Source organism: Dipodomys merriami, unplaced genomic scaffold (assembly GCF_024711535.1).
Source record: "Dipodomys merriami isolate MVZ:Mamm:240054 unplaced genomic scaffold, mDipMer1.0.p SCAF_7, whole genome shotgun sequence".
Classification (NCBI taxonomy): Eukaryota; Metazoa; Chordata; class Mammalia; order Rodentia; family Heteromyidae; genus Dipodomys; species Dipodomys merriami.
Window position 1 is genome coordinate 6,363,300 of NW_027206290.1, and position 20,114 is coordinate 6,383,413.

At 37.7% G+C, this 20,114-nt stretch overlaps 1 protein-coding gene across 5 annotated transcripts in view; it reads left to right on the forward strand.

The window, feature by feature from the left end:
* Nucleotides 1-20,114, forward strand: part of St6galnac3 (ST6 N-acetylgalactosaminide alpha-2,6-sialyltransferase 3) — a 543,084-nt gene that overhangs the window by 14,437 nt on the left and 508,533 nt on the right. Inside the window, exon 1 of one of the 5 annotated variants that reach the window (XM_070007315.1) lies at nt 9,471-9,515. The exons of the other annotated variants lie outside the window; for them this stretch is intronic. Within the exon in view, the coding sequence (XP_069863416.1) occupies nt 9,507-9,515 (9 nt within the window). The 5' untranslated portion in view covers nt 9,471-9,506. Of the gene's footprint in view, nt 1-9,470; nt 9,516-20,114 lie in introns of those variants that run through there. 5 annotated transcript variants of the gene reach the window in all.

The following is a 20,114-nucleotide window of genomic DNA, read 5'->3' on the forward strand; positions in this document are numbered from 1 at the left end:
GTTGGACAGTTCTTTCATAAAGCAGCTAGTATTTGCTTTGAGCCCTCCTTTCTAAGAATAGTATTATTGTCCTCATAGCAGATACTGTATTAAATACCTCCCTACTGGAATGTGAACTTACATAGATTAAATAGCATCCCTTTAAGATATGTGTATCCTAATTTTACAAGTTCAGGAGCTGAGATTCAGGGAAGTTAAGTAATTTTCCCATGTAAGTGGGTGCAGCCAAGGACTCAAACTCCAATCTGTCTGACTCAAACCCTCTCCTTTTAACATCTGCTATTATACTTCTGTAGAGAAGAGAATCTCATAAACTATTGAGATGACTAAGCATCAGATAATTCTGATCTTAGGTAAACTGAATAAAAAATGAAAAGTATCTTGACCTTTTATTTGACTTGAAGAACTTGAAGGAGGAATGTCATTAATTTAACTTGTTTATCTCAGCTCAGACCTAGCAAGATGCGTTTACTGATGAGTGAACACTGCACCAGGATCTTTGATAAGCATGAGCGTTCTTGGACTAACTTGTTAAGATAGCTATCCTGTGTTCACATACTAGTTTCCCTACCACAATGTCCTCTAATTCTCTCACTACATTTGTTTTAGTGTATAGCACCATAGCCAGAAGGAACATCAAAATTGAAAAGTCCCGATTCCCTCTCTTAATTGGTCAATAGCTTCTCTGGAAAGGGAAAGAAAACTTGGAATAAATTGTGCTCTTTTAATCACCCTTCCACAGGCCTACAAGATGGCTTGATTTCTTCTCTTTCTCATCTAACTTCCTACCTTCTTATTCTGTGTAATAGCCACACTGGGATATTTTCAGTTCCTGAATCTGAAATATGAAATATGTGAAAATTACTGGACAGTTCTATATGGCTGGAATTTAGTCTAGATTCCCGGGTTGGTGGATAGTGAGGTAGACTAAAGTGTTTAGACCTGACCTAATAGTTAATAAAAGATCTTTGAGAAGTTGTAAGCATATTAAATGTGGAAGAGCCATGGAGTAAAATAATATGTCATCTTAATTAGAGTATTCAGAGACCTTTGGGGCTGGCTCTGGTCATTGTCTTTTTTTAACTTTAAAAAATTATTTTATTGTAAAGATGCTCTACAGAGGGATTACAGTTACATGAGTAAGGTAATGAGTACATTTCCAATGGAGTATTGTTAGCCCCTTCTTTGTTTTTCTCCTACTATCCCTTCCCTCCCCTACATCTCTCACTCCCGCATCCCCAAGTTGTAAAATTCATTTCCAACATAGAGTCTTGTGGGTATCATTGTTGCAATGGGTCATCCTGTGTCCTTGTTTCAGTGTTTTGTTATTCCCCTTCCCCTCCTCAAATTAGATTAAAAATACACACACACACACACACACACACACACACACACACACACACACACACACACACACACACACACACACACACACGATACAATGTACCAAAATCAAGTACAGTGACAACAAGGGGACATACCATAAGGGGAAGAACAAAGGAAACAAAAAAAATCACATAGTACATTAAAAACAACAACAAAGAAAGACCTCATGTCCACATCTTGGGGTTCATTTTGCTTAGCATTATCTGATCATATGTACATAGCTTTTGAACTTTTTTGCTCATCTTGTAAGATTATCCTAGTTGTATACTAATTATTGCAAATAAGGGAAACCATGGGACCTATATTTCTTTGGGTCTGTCTTCACTTAATATAATTTTTTCTGTCTTTCCATTTCCTAACAAGTGGGGTGGTATCATTCATAGAATTCTGATATATATGTATATATATATATATATAATTTTTATCTTGATCCATTAATCTACCGAGTGCTATCTGGGTTGGTTCCATATCTTAGCTATGGTGAATAATGCAGCAATAAATGTAAAGAAAGGTTAGGCAAATGGGATTGCATTAAACTGCAGAACTTCTGCATGGCAAAGGAGAGAGCTAGCAAGCCCATGGATTGGGAGAAGATTTTCACTAGTCATGTAACAGACAAGGGTCTCATATCTAAAATATACTTAGAACTCAAAAACTTAAATCCTCCAAAAACAATTCCTCAAAGAAACAACTGACCCATTAATAAGTGGGCTAAAAAGCCAGGCGCCAGTGGCTCATGCCTGTAATTCTAGCTACTCAGAAGGCTGAGATCTGAGGATCACAGTTCAAAGCCAGCCCTACCCGGAAAGGCCAGGAGACTTTAATCTCCAATAAATGACCAGAAAACCAGAAGTGGTGCTGTGGCTCAAGTGGTAGAGCACTTGCCTTGAGCTGAAGGGCTGAGGGACAGTGCCCAGGCCAAGAGATCAAGCCCCATAACCTACAAACAAGAAAAAGTGGGCTACAACTGCCTAATAAATAAGTGGGCTAAAAACTTAAAGAGAAACTTCTCTGAAGAGGAAAGAAGGATGGCCAATAGACACATGAAGAAATGCTCAACCTCCCTAGTCATAAAAGAAATGCAAATCAAAACAACATTGAGATACCACCTCACCCCAGTTAGACTGGCTAAAATCAAGAACTCTAATAACAACAGATGCTGGAGGGGATGTGGACAGAAGGTAACCTTACTACATTGTTAGTGGGAATGTAAACTTGTTCAACCACTTTGGAAAGCAGTATGGAGGTTCCTCAAAAGTCTCCACATAGAGCTCAAAAGACTCCACATAGAGCTCCCCTATGACCCAGCAATCCCACTTATGGGCATTTACCCAAATGTTTACAAACAAGAGCACACTAAAGTTACCAGCATAACTATGTTTATTGCAGCCTTATTTACCATAGCTAAGATATGGAACCAACCCAGATGCCCCTCAGTAGATGAATGGATCAAGAAAATGTGGTATATATACACAATGGAATTCTATGCCTCCATCAGAAAGAATGACATTGCCCCATTTGTTAGGAAATGGAAAGGCTTGGAAAAAATTATATTAAGTGAAGTAAGCCAGGCCCAAAGAAACATAGGTCCCATGGTTTCCATTATTTGCAATATCTAGTATATGTCTGAGTCAAGCAGAAAAGGTCAGATAAGGTGATGTTAGGGAAATGAACCCTAGATATGTATTCAAATGGTTTTTTTTCTTTCATGCGATTGTTTCTAACACATTTATAAGATTATTTATTTGTTGCTATGTATGTCCCTCCCCCACAGTATAACCCCTGCTTTCACTGTATTTGATGTTGGTATAATTTGTGGAGGGGAAGGGGAAAAACACATCGTTTAAATAGGGATACAGGTGGACCCATTGCAACAATGAGATGTGCAAGTCCTTATATCGAAAACGAACTTTACAACTTTGGTGGGGGGGCAGGGAGGATTGGGTGGGGGGGCGGGGGAGAGGATGGGAAGGGATGGGAAGGGGAAACAAAGGAGGAGGCTACAATGCTTGATAAGAAATGTACTCATTATCTTGCCCAGGTAATTGTAACCCCTCTGTACAGTATTTTCACAATAAAAAAAAAAAGTGGGCTAAAGACTTAAAGAGAGACTTCTCTGAAATAAGAATGGCCAATAGACACATGAAGAAATACTCAACTTCTCTGGCCATAAAAGAAATGCAAATCAAAACAACATTGAGATTCTACCTCACTCCAGTGAGAATGGCTATAATTAAGAAACCTAATAACAACAGATGCTGGAGGGGATGTGGCCCACTGTTGGTAGGAATGTAAACTTGCTCAACCACTCTGGAAAACAGTATGGAGTTTCCTCTAAAGACTCCACATAGAGCTCCCCTATGACCTAGCAATCCTACTTTGGGGCATTTACCCAAATGATCATAAACAAGGCCATACTAAAGCTACCAGCACAAGTATGTTTATTGTAGCATTATTTAATCAAACCAGTTGCCCCTCAGTAGATGAATGGATCAAGAAAATGTTATATATATATATATATATATATATATATATATATATATATAACATTTTCTTGAATTCTATGCTTCTATCAGAAAGAATGACACTGTCCCATTTGTTAGGAAATGGAAAGACTTGGAAAAAAATCATATAAAGTGAAGTAAGCCAGACCCAAAGAAATATAGGTCCCATGGTTTCCCTCATTGTCTTTTGTATTTGGAAGTTACTTGTGACAATTTGGGTGGTCTTAGTGATAACACAGGCTGAATTTCTACTAGAAAGCTGTAAGTAAAAATCCTGCATCCTTGAGGATGGTACATTCTGCCATAGAGTTAAGGCGCATGTTCCTTTAAATGATGGTCCTGTCCTGATGTTGGGTATGGAATGCACACCGTAGTTGATAATGTATCATCTGTAAAATAAGGTAAATAAATATACCAATCTGTTTGATAGTGCTAGTAAAAATGAAATATTCTCAGCATATAAAACTATTGATATAGGTGGTGAAATTTAAACTTAGGTTAAGCAATATTAAATTTGCAAGAAATTTTTTTATGCTCCTAGATTCTTTATTGTACCATTGAAGTACCTTTCCCTATGGTTGAAGAGTTAATGCCTATGATTATAAGCTGTAATTTTTATGGAGTAAGATACTCAGATTCATTGTGCACTACATACCTACTGTTGGTTTTCTACTACTGACTCAGAGCATGATTCCTTATCATTCTTCCTGGGGCAGCTGTTTATGGGCCAAACCTTGATCTAACTCTCACATTTCATATATCTCAGTTAAATAGTAAGAGAATGCTGGGAATCTGTTTTTTCTTATCTTATTTGTGAGGAAATGCAGGCTTAGAGAAGTTATTTGTTTGAGGTTGAATAGGTGGGAGATCTGAGCCAGAGAGTTCAATTTCAATTCTTACCCCCAAACCTAGCTTCTAAACAGGAGCTCTATCCAAGGCATAAGCTCATCCTGTATACAGAATGGCAAATACGAGCAGGGGATACTTAGATATTTTGACCAAAGCTCATCTTTCTTTATTGAGTTTGTTTCTTTGGTGAGAGATACATTTTCTTCTGCCTAATATATTATTTTTAATAAGCAGTGCAGACATCAGTTTTTTATAAACACAGTCAGAATTAAATAAGAAAGTTCGCTACCTAGAGGATCTTTTTTTTTGGTCGGTTGTGGGGCTTGAACTCTGGGCCTGGGTGCTGTCCCTCAGCTCTTCAGCTCAAGGCCAGCGCTCTACCACTTGAGCTACAGTGCCACTTCCGGTTTTCTGATGGTTTATTGGAGATAGGAGTCTCACGGTCTCTCCTGCCTGGGCTGGCTTTGAATCATGTTCCTCAGGTCTCAGCCTCCTGAGTAGCTAGGATTACAGGCGTGAGCCACTAGCACCTGGCCACTCAGAGGATCTTTTGGATAACCCCTTGTCACGGAAATATTTTGAAATTGAATGTTAATGCATGCATTATTCTGGTTCATATATTGACTCTCAAAAAACTACTAATTGTTATAACTAATGTTTTTTTATATGTACCAGATATACTTCTCTTTCTCTCTCTTTTTATTTTTCTTTGCTTTTTCCACTGCATGCTAAGCAAATACTATAGTAATGAACCATATCCTCAGCCTTTAGGTGCTATTATAAACATTTTCAATGGTAGTTTCAATTTAAATAGTCACAGAAACCCTATGAGATGAGTGCTTCTTTTCTGTTTGTTTGCTATTCTGGTGTTAGAGCTAGAACTCAGGGTCTCACATTCTTGCTGGGCTTTTTCACTCATGGGTGGCCCTCTACTATTGTAAGCCAGGCCTCCAGTACCAGCTTTTTTTGTTGGTTAATTAGAAATAAAAGTCTTGAAGATTTGTCTGTCTGGGCTGGTTTTGAACTCAGATTCTCGGATCTTAGGCTCCTGAGTAGCAAGGATTATAGGTCTGAGCCACCAGGGCTTGGCAGAGATGGGTACTGTTTTTGTATCTGTTTGACAATAAAGGAAATAGAGGGGAGTGAACCTGGAGGCAGGGATAGCATCATGGTCCTTTAGATGCATCATCACACAGGCCCTCACACCTAGAAGGGCCTCATACAAGACTTAAAGGTATGGCAGGATTGCACATCCTTACCATGGTGAACGCCATAGCCTCCGGATAGAAGGGAACAAATCAGAGCCATTGTAACATCTTTATTTTATACAACTTTACTGAGAGGAAAAAAGAGAAGAAAAAGAGCTCCAGCACATATGCAAAAACGGTGGACCCTGAGTGCTGCTCAGAGCTGTGTCTTGCTCCATGGACTGGTGACAATTAGTTCATACAGTTTTAGGGAAAGTTGCTTTTTTTTTTGCCTTTCATGAATTTCAGTAAAGGGAAACATAGAAAGATAGAAGAGGATTTCTGTCACTTTGACAAAAAAATTTTCATCCATATCTATGGCTAGAGCCTGAAACTATCTGAATTCTAGAATTTTCCAACAAGAAGCAGAGGCCCAAAAGGCCTGACAGCTCAAGTTGTAAGAATAAAGAAACAGACATGATTATGAAGGAAAGTGGAATATGTTACCCCTAACTATCCCTCAGTAGCATAAAGTGACTTTGAGAAGAAGATAATTCAGAGAGTAACTAGATGAAAAGGTCTCTCTGTCCCCTTATGTCTCTGCCCTAAGATGGCATGTAAATTCCCCTCTACTAGAACAGCTCTACACCCAGCCCAGAGAAGGCAGCAAAGGAATCTACAAACAAATCTCATTCCCTTAGTTTCCTTCCATCTGTCTACCCTCACAGCTTCTCACCCCCAGAAGCCTAAAACAGCATTCCTTTGTCCTGTCATTTCTCTATGAATTTATACTTCCTTGTTATTGTACAGGATGCTGTATAAGCCAGACACCAAGCTACTGCTTTGAGTTATCTTTTGAGATTTCCCTCATGTGATGTATATCGTGCGTAATGATCAACTTGTTTCTTTTCTACTCATCTGTTCTTTGCTATGAGGGTCTGCCTGAACAAGAAGTTCTTGGGAAGTGATGGAAAAAGTATTCTTTTTTTTCCTGGACAATCTTCACAGGGCAAAAGCGATTCTGTCAGATGCCAGGATAGTAACTGGAAAAGATAAGATGTGCCTAGAGAGCTAAAGGAATTAGTCAGGCAGAGAAGTGGGAAGTGTTACTAGTGAGAGGCCATGCAAGAAGGAAGTGTGGAGGTGAGAGATAATGTCCACCATGGCCTACCCTGTAAGTAGTTAGCCTTGAGTGAAGTGTTGGTGTTTGAAAGGCAGGTAGGGGTTAACACTGGTAAGTTTTGTGTGCTAAGTTAAGGAGTATGGGTTTATATTCCAATGTATTAGAGATGATTATCATATTAACTTGTGTGTGTGTGTGTGTGTGTGTGTGTGTGTGTGTGTGTGTGTGTGTGTGTGTGTGTGTCAGAGAGAGAGAGACAGAGACAGAGACAGAGACAGAGACAGAGACAGAGACAGAGACAGAGACAGAGACGAGAAAGAGATATGTTGGGTTTGAACTCAGGGCCTCACCTGCTGGGCAAGAAGTGATCTAATGTTTGAGACATTCTCTCTGCCACATTTTCCTTTGGCTATTTTCCAGATTCAGTCTCACACCTTTTACCTAGGTTTGATCTTGAATGTAATCCTTCTGTCTGTGCCTCTTTGCATAGCTGAAATTATTGTTCTTTCAGATAGGGTCCTGCTAATGTTTTGCTTTTTGCCCTGGCTGGCTGGTTTGAAGCATTTTCCTCTGGATTTTTGCTCTTTTCTTTTTCCCCTTCTGCCCCAGTAGCCAGGACTGCATGTATAAGCCACCATGTCCAACCTCAAAATAGATGTCAAGCACTATTAAGCCTTGTCATAGCCTTATTCGCCAATATTGCTTTAACATTGGTAATATACTCCTGGCACAGAGGGAACTGAAGCACAGATTTTTTTTTTGTTTTTTTGCCAGTACTGGTGCTTGAACTCAGGGCCTGGGTGCTGTCCCAGAGGCTCTACATGCTCAAGGCTAGAGTTCTACCACTTGATCCACAGCACCACTTCCACCTTTTTCCCCCCACCCTGAGTAGTTTATTAGATAAGAGTCTCATGAGGACTTTTCTGCCTGCAGTTGGCTTCGAACTGTGACCCTCAGAACTCAGCCTCTGAGTAGCTAGGATTACAGGCATGAGCCATGGAGTCTGGCAGGCACAGATTTTTAATAAGGTCACACAACTATCATGTTGCAGAGACCTTGTAGACTCAAGAAGTCTGGCTCTGAGTGTGATCCTCGTGACAAACCTATGCTGCTTCTATGACCAAAGGATTTTAAAGAGGGAGAACACAAGGAGACTTCCCATTTCTAAGCTTGTTCTTATGGACATGTGGACCCTGGATATCAGCGTCTCTGGGTCACAAGTTTGAAAGCATGTTCAACCATGATTTTTCTTCTTCACGTTCCTTGGCCTACTGGTGCAGTCAGCTCTGATTTTAAATATTCCCTCTCTTTCTGCTGTATCTCTGAGCAGAATCCTCTGCTTTTCTCCTCTGTCCCTTACTGACTGACTGGCCTTAAGGCTACTTTGCCATCATCACTAGACCTCACTAAACAACCTTTCTTCCTTCTTGATGCTACTCTCTATTATAAAAGTTCCCATGATCCTGGGTCACTCCAGTGCTGTACTTAGCTGAGACATTCTTTGTGTCCTGGCTCCAAGATCCCAGGGATCTTGTGGTAGGCAGCAAATCACTTTGAACCCTAGAGATCAACTGGATATAAAAAATTATATCTACTCCACTGGTGGTTGTTATAAACAATATGAAGTTAGATTATATACATATAGTGTATTATGCATTACATAATTAGATTATATACATATGCATTCATAATGTTCATTGGTTAAATCATCTCTAGTACAGAAAATTTGATTTACTATGCACTCTCTGCTGTCCATTTTATATCACTAATGGCAACTTCAAAACTGGAGAGTCCAAGCAGAAAGGGATGAACTGAGTTTCTCAAGAAAGACTGCTCCCAAGGTGTAATCTGAACACATCATTTAATCTTTCAGAGACTCAGTCTTCTCCTGGAAAATGGAGACAAAGCTGCCTACTTATAAGGCCAATTGTAAACAAATTTGATTATTTATATAAAACACTTGGCACATTGCAAGTGCTCAATCACTGTTAATTCTCACTGCTTGTATTCTCAAGAGGAGAGGGTCAAGCTTTCAGTGCTGTGTGTAAGAGGAAGGGAAAGCGTGTAAGGGGTTTGTGTACTTCTCCTCTCTTCTTAACCATCCTTTCTATTCTCTTCTCTCCAGCCCCCTTTTCCCCTCAAGGCTGAATGAAATTGGATGTCTTGTAACAGTGTATAGCCTTTGACTCGAGAACCTTAGATATGCCCTGCAAACATTCTGATGTAATGAAAACAAGAACAGCCCAGAGTTGTTGGGTACATTTTCAAACTTTTCACCCACTCTTGGGATTGGTGCCTATTCTGCTTGGTAAACCAGCTGGCACTACTGGTGAAAGGCTTGGTTACCTAGCAACATGTACCTAGGCTAGTGACACTGAGGCTGTCACCTCTTGCCTGATGCATGCAGAAGTGCATCAAATTCTGGGGGACTATGGAAAGAAACAATTTTCTCTTGAAATGAAGCAGGTAAGGTGTTAATTTCTTTTAAATGGCAGCTAATATTTTTGTTTGTTGTCAGGGAGGATAAGGCTTAAAGCACAAACTTCTAGCTGAAAAGACTCAGTTTTTATAAACCTGGCAAGCATCTTAACTAAAAAAAAAATGTCCTGGCTCCAGGATTGTTAGGCTTCCTGTCTTTTCAGCAGCTTATTACATTTATTTTTACTGCTTACGGGGATTAGAAAATAGTCTCTGAAGGCCATTTCTTTAATGACTTGGAATATTAATGTGGAAACTCGCTTTTGGATAATGTAGTGAATGCTGTAGCTTTTGTCTCTAATTGGCTATTGGGTTCTTCACTCCCTGAAGCTTTTTTATTTTTAATGTTTTCTTTATTGTAAAAGATAAGGTACATTAAGAAAAGTGCATGGACCAATTAAGTAGGCCAGTGATTTATCATATGAGTATGTTTGTGATTGTTGTAGCTATACAGGGAAAGACAAAACATTTCTCTGTCCCAGAGGGCTCTTCCTATTCCTTCTCAATTCTTGTTTTCTCTTATCCTTCACCCTCAGAGCAAATCACTGCCCTGTAAGGAGGGCAAAGGATCTGACTAGAAGTTTGCCACCTAAGCACGTATCTTATTCTACTTGTTCCAATTTTGTTTCTTTTTCAAATTTCATATAGAGAGAATTGTGCGGTATTATTTCTGGTTTCTTTTTCTCAATATATTTATAGCGTTCCTCAGTATTGTGGGTGTGGCAAGATAGTTCATTCATCTTACTTGCTGTATTGCAGGAACATTACATAACTTATTACTCCATGGGACTATGAGTGGATATTTCTGCTGTTCCCAATTGCTAGCTATTATATATAATGATGTTATGGATATTCTTGCATAGTCTCTTGGGGACAGAGAGGCATATATTTCTATTGGTCATGTACTTAGGGGCATGTGTTATCTTTGTACATAGGACAAAAAAGGTTATTGTGGGGCTGGGAAGGTGGCTCAGTGGGTTAGATTCTTCATCACATAAGCAGAAAAAGCTGAAGGTGGTGCTGTGGTTCAAGTGGTAGAACACGCACCTTGAGCTGAAGAGCTGAGGGACAGTGCCCAGGTTCAGAGTTCAGGCCCCATGACCGACCAAAAAAAAAAACAAAACAAGGTCATTGTTATTGATCAAAAGCAAAATATTGTGGCCACACAAAGACTTCTCTTAACTCATCAACATGAGAATTAGTAACAATTTATATCTGGTTCAAAGGAGAATTGGGAAATACATGTAGGCATAGGCAATACAAGATATGGAAGTGAAATTATGAACAGATGAAGAGTGGTTCTAGTCTTAAGGCAAGAGGCTATTGCATTTCACTAGGCACAATTCATTTGTACTTTTATCATCAAAACTTTTTTTATTATTATACCAGTTTTGCCTTAACTAAAATCCTTGTAGAATAGCATAGAGTAAATGAAAGGGAGAATAACATAGGTCTGTTACTTGACTGGACACTGGACATTGAATCCTCTTTTTTCTTTCCCTTCCTGTTTCCTGATGGTAGCTTAACTCTTTTCAAAGTGCTATAGAAGTGTTCTTAAGTTCTTTTCTCCATGTTTGCCAGCAGTTGGTATTGCTTTCCTGACTTAAACTTTCCATATTCAGATAGGAGTGCCATGGTATCTTTTTGTGGCTTTAATGCACATTTCTTAGATTAGGAATGAGGTTGGACGGCCTTTCAGATGTGTGCTACCTACTGGAATATTTTCTTGTGTGAAGTGCCTATCCTAGTCTTTTGTGCTATTGTGTAAAAACTAAATGCTTCCTGGCTATCATGACGTGAGTATCTCTCCTTCATACATCCTTCTGTGATGAAGTTTTTGTCTAGCCACAGGACTAACAGCAATAGATCACAGACTGAAGCCTCTCAAACTAAGATGTTGTCCTACACGAATAGATACAAACTACAGTCATGCTGGATTAATAGGCCAAATGAATGAAGGTGTCTAGGAAATATCAGGCCTATGGTACAAGATGGAATTTGAGGGTCTGAAGACTCTGCCTTCTGTTTCTCTGGGTGTTACTACAAAGAAAGAAATGTAATGAAACTCCTCCTCTGACTCACGTAGGTAGTAAGCAGAGAAAATTGGCTTTTCTTCTTAAAAATAACTTCTGTTTCGGAAATGAAGATTCCTTTTACCTGTCATTTCTTCTACAAGAATATGCTCATCAACCTAGCCATGGACCAGCATTTTATCATTAGGCCCATATTATCAGCGTCAGAAGACAAAGACTCAATGAAACCAACTGAATCACTCTGTGTATTTCTAAGACTGTACAGCAAAAAATTGTGTTCTGTCATGACAAATTGAGTGTTGCTTTTGATCATCTATACTAATACATAATTTCATTTTTTGTACATTTTTATTGTAAAAATGCTGTACAAAGGGGTTGCAGTTACAAGAGCAAGGTAATGTGTACATTTCCTATTGTGCATTGTTTCCTTTATTTGTGGTGATATTAGGGCTTGAATTCAGAGGCTCTTATGATCACTCAGATTTTTCACTCATGATTGGCACTTTACCACTTCAGCCATGTCTCCAGTCTAGCATTTTTCTGGGTAATTGGAGATGGAGTCTTAGTCTTTTCGCCCAGGATGACTTCAGACCTCCATTCTCAGATCCAGCTTCCTCAGTAGCTAGTATTACAGGTGTCAACCATTCTCACCTGACTATATTTTCTAATTCTATGTGTCATGCAATATGCTCTCTAACTTATTAACTTGTCATTTTTATTGCCTTACTTACTAGTGTTTTGATGAATAAAACAACTTTAGTACATCCCATTTTATGACACCTTCAAAATGACTTCTTAAATATCCTCATAGTCATTCACCACCTTGCATTCATGAAAGTACTTTAGTAGGTAATGACATTACTTTGCTTTTTGATATTTTAATCTAAAACTCATTTAGAAATTATATTTTTTCAATAATGTGAGATAGATTATTCCCCATCCCCCCTGCTACATTTCTTGGTACCATGCATTAGAAAGACTGCTGTTCTTACATATTTGGACAGTTTCTGAACTTCTGTTAAGTTCCACTAATTCATTTACTTATTTGACTATTTTATACTACCACAACACTACAGTCTTTTATAACAAGGGTTATTCAAGTTTAGAATTTGAGTGTGAGCTACCTCGTACTTATTGTTCTTCTTTTAAGACTATTGTAATTCTTTGTAGTTTCTTTTGAATTTTTAAATTAGTTCATCAAATGAACTCCAGGATATGGAAATAAGAGTTTTTTTGCTGTTTTTATTTTATTTTTTTGTCTTGTTTGTTAATATGTACATTAATAAGGGGAGGCAATCTCAAAAAACTATATGTTAAGCAAAAGAAGCAAGACACATAAATGTATGGAGAATGTGATTTTATCTGTGAGGTTTTATGTCAGCCTCTTATTACTGAGGCTGATGAAAATCTATCAGTGGTTTCCTGCAGTGAGGAATAAGGAGCAGAAGAAATGGGGAAGAGAATCTAGAGGATTAACTGCATCAGGAAAGGAAGGTACTACTGCTAATTATAGGTATCACCACACTGTTCTCTGAAAGTGTATTTAATTGCTTATAAGTGATTGTAATACGTTTTTATTTAGCTTGTGTTTATAAAAATTATTAGTTATGTAGAGTTAGAAAGAATTATTTTATAAATTGAGTCAAACTACCCAATGAATATTGTGTAACTCCAGACCTTACTGTCTTAGTTTAATTTAATTTTTTTTTGGGAGTGCAGTATTAGGGGTTTAAATTCTGGGCCTTGCACTAGATAGGTTGGTTTGATACCATTAAGCCAGAAAGTTCACCCTTGATTTTTCACTGGTTATTTTTAGAAGAGGGTCTTGCTTCCTTCCTGGAAGTGTATCTGAGCCACCATCTTCCCACTTTAGACTTCCCTGTGGTTGCTAGGATCACAGGTACATGCCATACCACCATGTCAGCTTCCTTCTGTGGAGACATGGACTTTTCTATCTGAGCTAGACTGGTACTGTCATTCTCATGGTCTCCGCCTGCTATATATCTTGAGATGACAGGAGCATTCCACCGTGCCTAGGTATAGATTAAGAAAGGGTCTCATGAATTTTTCTGTCTGGGCCAGACTCAAACAGTGATCTTCTGATTCACACCTTCTAAGTAGCTAGAATTACAAGCATAAGCCATGAGCACTTGGCTGTCTTTAAGTTAATTTTTTTAAGTTTTTTTATTATTTTATTATGTGTTATAATCTTTCTGTCTTTTAAGATTATTTTATTTTTAGTATTTTAAGTTTTTATTATTTATTTATAGTTGCTCAAAGGGGTCACAGGCAGTTTATAAGTACAGCACATCTTGGTCTATAGATATCACCCCTTTCATCATTCCCCCCTCTCCCTCCCAACTTCTCTTCACCCCTCCCCTCAATCTACCTTGTTTCATAGGATAGGCATTGAATAGTATGACTGCTGTCTTTAAGTTTGCTCAGCGATACTTACTGTTTTCAACAGAGATATTTTGCATTTAAAAAGGAGGATTCTTAGATATTGAATTTTAGAGCTTTTAATATAGCAATGAACATTGTCTTTTACACATTTCATTTCACTGATAATCTGGTATATAAACACATAGCTCATTTTTTATAGATCTCTATATTTAGCAATTTTGCTGAATACACTTGTTAATTTGTAAATGTTGGGTTTCTACATCCATAATACTATTATTTCTTCTTTCAAGTTGTTTTATTATTTTTTTGTCATGATTGTAGTAGCTAGAACCTTTAATACAGTGTTAATTTTAATGAGGAAATTTTTATTATTTTATTAAAGCATGTGAGGCTTGCAGTAGACTTTGTGTAGCTTTATTTAAGGAATTTCTCTCTTTTTTTGCTTAAAGTTTTAAGAGACCAGTGGTGGTTTATCAATTTTATTCTTACATCTACTGAAATTATATATATTTTTAAACTTTATTCTGTAGTTGTAGTAAATAACATTGAAAAGTATTAGAGAACCATGCATTTCTAGAACAGACTTAATTGGGCTAAGAAGGATTAATGTTTTTATATGAATTTCTCTATTTGGTTTCCAAATACTTTGTTGAAGCTTTTGATATATTTGTTCTTTAGCAAAGGAGACCTGAAATCTTTTATTTTTTTTCTTCACATACCTTGTATTGGGTTTGGATTATCAAGGTTATGCTTATGAGGTAGGTGATGTTTTCTCTTTATTTATTTGAAAACAGCAGTGTTTCTTCTCAGATTCTGGTGGATTCTTTAGTAAGTCATCAAAATCTGGTGTTTCCTTTATGTTAGGCTTTAAATTATGTATCGTACTTTTGGTGTTTCCTTTATGCAAGGCTCTAACTTATGTATCATAATTTTGTAGACAGCAAACTGAGATGAAGGTAAATCACTCCCGTTGTAGTGTCACACCAGGTAGTTGCACTGCGTTGAACATTCTCTGTGTTCTGCCAGTTCATCTCCTCCCCTTCTAATCCTGGAAAACACTGATCTGTGAACTATCTCTGCAGTTTTCCCTTTTGGTGAACATTATACAGCTCGAATCATAGACTATGTTGACTTATATCACTTAGTAATATACAATAGTCTTTTTTGTCTCATTGCTTTTCCTCACTCAATATAATCTCTTACCTGAATGTACTGCTGTTTATTTAGACATTCATCTGAGGCAGGGTACCTTGCTTGCTTGCAGGTTTTAAAACTTATTAATTAAACACCTATATAAGTTTGCAGCTGGTTTTGCTAAATGCTGAGGAACATAACTGCTGATCATATGTTAAGAATATGTTTAGGTTTGTAGGAACTGGCCAAGCTGTTTTCTTTAAACAGGCAATGTCATTTTATAGTCACATCAGCAAGACAGAGGTGTTCTTGTTCTACATGCTCATCAGCATTTGGTGTTGCCAGGGATGTGGACTTGGCTGGTTTAGAATGTGTGTGACAGGGTTACACTGTTGTTTTGATTTGTATTTCTGGGATGACATATTATTTGTAGCATCTTTTCATACATGATTTGCCATCTGTATGTATTCTCTTGTGAAGTCTTTGGCCCGTTTTCTAATAGGTTTGTTTTTGTTCTAATGGCTGAGTTTTGAGAGCTCTTTTTTTGGTATTCTGGAAAATACTCCTCTGTTTGATATGCCCTTTGTAATTAGTTTCTCACTGGCTTTGGCTTATTTGGTCATTCTTTGACAAGAGTCTTCCAGAAAGCAGAAAAATTCTAATTTTATTAAATCTTAGCTTCAACACTCCCCCACTCCTCCTGGACCTTGTCTTTGGCATTGTAACTACAAAGTCATTGCCACACCAAAGACCTCTAGATTTTCTTCCATGTTATCTTTCAGGAGTTAATATCTTTGTCTTTTCCATTTAGGTGTGGGATCTAATTGAATTAATTTTTATGAGAGGTACAAGGTGGCTGAGTTACAACTTGAAATTTAAACTGATCCAAAAGATTGTACAAATTTATGAAACGTGATATTTTGATACATTATAGAACTGTGTAATGTATAGATCAGAGTCTATCCATCTCTTCAAGCATTTATTCCTTGCAATAAAGCATTCAAAATCCTTTGTACTTGTTTTCTTAAAGAAGTATAATGCATTCTCATTGTCTATAGTCATCCTATCGTGGTAACACACTAGAAATCATTTCTCCAGTTTCACTTTAGCATAGTGGAAAACTTCTCCCATGCTACCACTCCAGCCCCACTCACCTCAGACTCCGGTAACCTATGTCCTATACTGCCTTTCATAGATGAGTGAAATGTGGTACTTTTCTTTCTGTCCATGGCTATTCACATACTCTAATGTTCCATCCATGTTGTGATAAATGGTAGGTTTTTAGAATAATATTCCAGTTGCATATGTATAACACTTTTTTTCCTATCAGTTGAGAGACTATTAAGTTAATTTCATTTCTTAGCTATTATATACATTACTTTGTTTCCTGCTCCCCCCTACCCCCCTTGCCACTGCCCAGTACTGGGGTTTGAACTCAGGGCCTTGTGCTTCATAGGCAAATTGTGTACCATTGTTTTTTGCTTTAGTTGTTTTCTAGATAGAATTTCATGATTTGTGCTTCCAAGGTGGCTGTGATAACCAGTGTTAAGTACAATGCTCAGCTTTTTTATTGCAATGGATATCTCACTAACTTTCTGACCCTACAGGCCTTGAACCACAGCCTCTTGAGAAACAGGGATGACAAGTGTGGCCATTGGCCAATTACAATGTTTTATAGTTCACTTCTCTTCAGAATTTCAGTTTCATTTTTCGTCATTTTGGTGATGCCCATTGCCTCTAAGTTTTAAGCTTATTGCCACAAGTCACAATTTGCTTGCCAGCCAGTATTTAATTTGTACATGATCTGTGGAGAGAACCCTTTCATAGTTTGAATACTGTTTTATTTTTCCTACTATGTCTTTATTTAGTAAATTTTTAAGGGGACTTCCCTGGGTAGGTATCTTACAGTGTGTTACTTTTTTTTTGTTGTTGTTGTTGGTCATGGGGCCTGAACTATGGGCCTGGGTGCTGTCCCTCAGCTTTTCAGCTCAAGGCAAGTGATCTACCACTTGAGCCACAGCACCACTTCCAGCTTTTTTCTGCTTGTGTAGTGCTGAGGCAAGGCAAGCATTCTACCACTGAGCCACCTTCCCTGCCCCGCGTGTGTTGCTTTTTTTAAAAAAAACTCTGCCCTTATTTTATCCATTTCCTCTTCCTTAGTTTGGATTTTTTAAGTTTCTATGATTAGTATTAAAGTGAGACATTTTGTTTGTGGATTCTGGTTTGTTTGTTTGTTTGTTTGCCTGTCCTGGGGCTTGGAGCTTCTTTTGCTCAAGGCAAGTGCTCTACCAAGTGAGGCACAGCACCACTTCTAGTTTTTTTGAATTGTTTATTGGAGATAAGAGTCTTATGGAGTTTCTTGCCTGGGCTGCCTTTGAATGCAATTCTCAGATCTCAGCCTGTGGATTCTGTTTTTATACTAATGAAACATCTATACTTATGGAACAAATATCTCCATATGTACTGGTTGTATTGTATTGTGTAAATGTGATAGGAACTCATTTTGTTATTATCCAGCTAAGAGAATGTTCTAATTTCCCTGGGGGATTTCCTGCCATCTTTTTGTCATTCATTTTTAGCTTCAGAGTATTCACTTTTACCTTCATGTACAAAGTGTGTATTTGGAATGACTGGAAATATCTATGGTGAGCTGTATTTGATTTCAAAGAAGATGGCCTACTTTTACATGTTTCTTGTACTCTTGAAACCCATGTGTTCTCTCCTTATAAGTCCACTGTTCTGTATTGTGTCTTTTGATTGTGTGTATTTTCCTCCATTACTTCTGGCTTTTTTGTGTAATAGATTTATGAGAGAGATGTGTTAAATATTTTGCTATGAGTTTAGACTTGAGTTGTGCTCTATTACAGAGTGACTCCCAACATACCTAGTAAGATTTTCTGCCTAAATGTCTAATTTATCTTAGATTAGCGATACTACACCAGGTATCTTTTGTTAGTATTTGCCTGGCATATATGTGTGTGTGTTTGTGTGAGTGTGTACACATACATATGTTCCCACATTTCTATAGTCTTATGTTTTAGATGTGTCTTCTGTGCACAACATTTAGTGAGATTGCCTACTTTTGTCTTTTAATTGGACCATGTAGTTAATTTATTGGTAATGTAATATGACTCATAATTGGATTAAAATGTACTATTCTACTAATTTGTTTTTAGTTCCGTAGTTTTCCTACTCTTGTTTACCCATTTTTACATCCTTCTTTTGAGTTGAGGCTTCGTGGTTATCGCTGTTTTCTGTCTCTTCCACATGTGCTTTCTGTAAACTCAAAAGTACTACATTCTTTATTTTAGTACATTTCAGAATAGATATTGATTTAGGTCACAGAACACTTCATGTCATTTTTCTCTCTTCCTCATATGACATTGTTGTATATTTTACTTGGATACTTTTTAAACATTATCATAATTTCTTTACTCAAGCAAAGTTTATTTACTCATATATTATGATTTTCTCTTTTCAAATTATTTTTTCCATTTTTTTGGAGGGGGGTCTGGTCATGGGGCCTGAACTCTGGGCCTGGGCACTGTCCCTCAGCTCTTCAGTTCAAGGCTAGCACTCTACCACTTGAGCCACAGCTCCACTTCTGGCTTTTTTTCCCCTGCTTATGTGTTGCTGAGGAATCGAACCCAGAGCCTCAGGCATGCAAGGCAAGCGCTTTACCGCTGAGCCACCTTCCCAGCCCATTTTTTCCATATTTTTAATATCAGTTTCATGTTTAAGGGATTTTATTTTGACCTGTCTATGTGTGTATACGTATATGCCTCCATCATATTTATCCCCCCCACCCTCTCTTATTTCTCTGTCCATTACTAAATCAGTTTCAACAAGCTTCACTGTTCCAGTTTGACAATTGACCGTGAAGTACTTTGATCATATTTATTCTCCTTCATCCTTTCCATTTGCACTCACCCCTCTTACTGCTACCCATACCTGCACTATTTTACATGGTCATTTCTTTATTTTTATGTATGGAATTGCTGAAAGGAATATCCCACGGGTCATCTGTGCACACATCCACAGAGCTTTCTTTACTTCTTGTGTCACTGATCTTCCATCAGAGATTACTTTCTTTTTATTGGAGGAATATCCTCAGTATCTTCTTTATTGGACATCTGCTGGTGACAAAATCATTCAGTTCTCATTCATCTGAAATGCTTTATTTCACTATTAGTCTTAAGGATATTTTCTCTGGACAAAGAATTCTAGACTGTTAAAAGATTTTTGGCTTGCTTCTGGGTTCCTTTATGTCTGTTGATAAGTTAGCTAACAGTCTAATTTTTATTCCTTTTTCTTCCCTTGGGCTGACTGTAGTTTTAGCAGTTTTAATACACTGTGTCTGCATGAAGTTTTCTTTTTATATTTCCTGCTTGGGGATCTAGGGCTTCTTGTCTTGTTGGCTCCTTCTAGGTCTTGATAGCTTTCTTGGGGTTTGATGCATTTTTGCCTATTGTCTTGTCAAATGTTACTTTGTTCACTATTTTCCATGGGCTGTAATTACATGTATGCTCTACCTTCCTACATTATCCTATGACATGTGTCTTCTTTTAATTCTTTTACTTCTGGCTTCCAATACTTGCTTCAATGATATCTGTTCTTCTAGAGTTAAATTCATTCATTATCAATTTTAGCTAATGTATTTTTAGGTTTAAAGTTTCTATTCAAGTCTTCCGTTTTTAACTTTTTCATTTTAATAATTGGTTTCAGAGAACTGAAGTAACAAAATGCCAAAAACTTCATGGTGTAGGCAGCAGCAATTTCTCAAAATTCTGCAAGCTGCCAGTCAAGATGTCAGCAGCCACACCCACTGTGGAGGTTGTGGAGAAGAATCTACTCCTTGCCCCTACCAGCTTCTTGGTACTGTAGCCAGTACTGTACTCTGCTCAGGATATATGGGACTGTGTTCAGAGTTCCTCTTGAGACTCTCAGGTCTGCACCCTTAATTTAGCTATATTATTTTCCAAATAAGACATTGCTTACCCCTTTGACACACACAGTA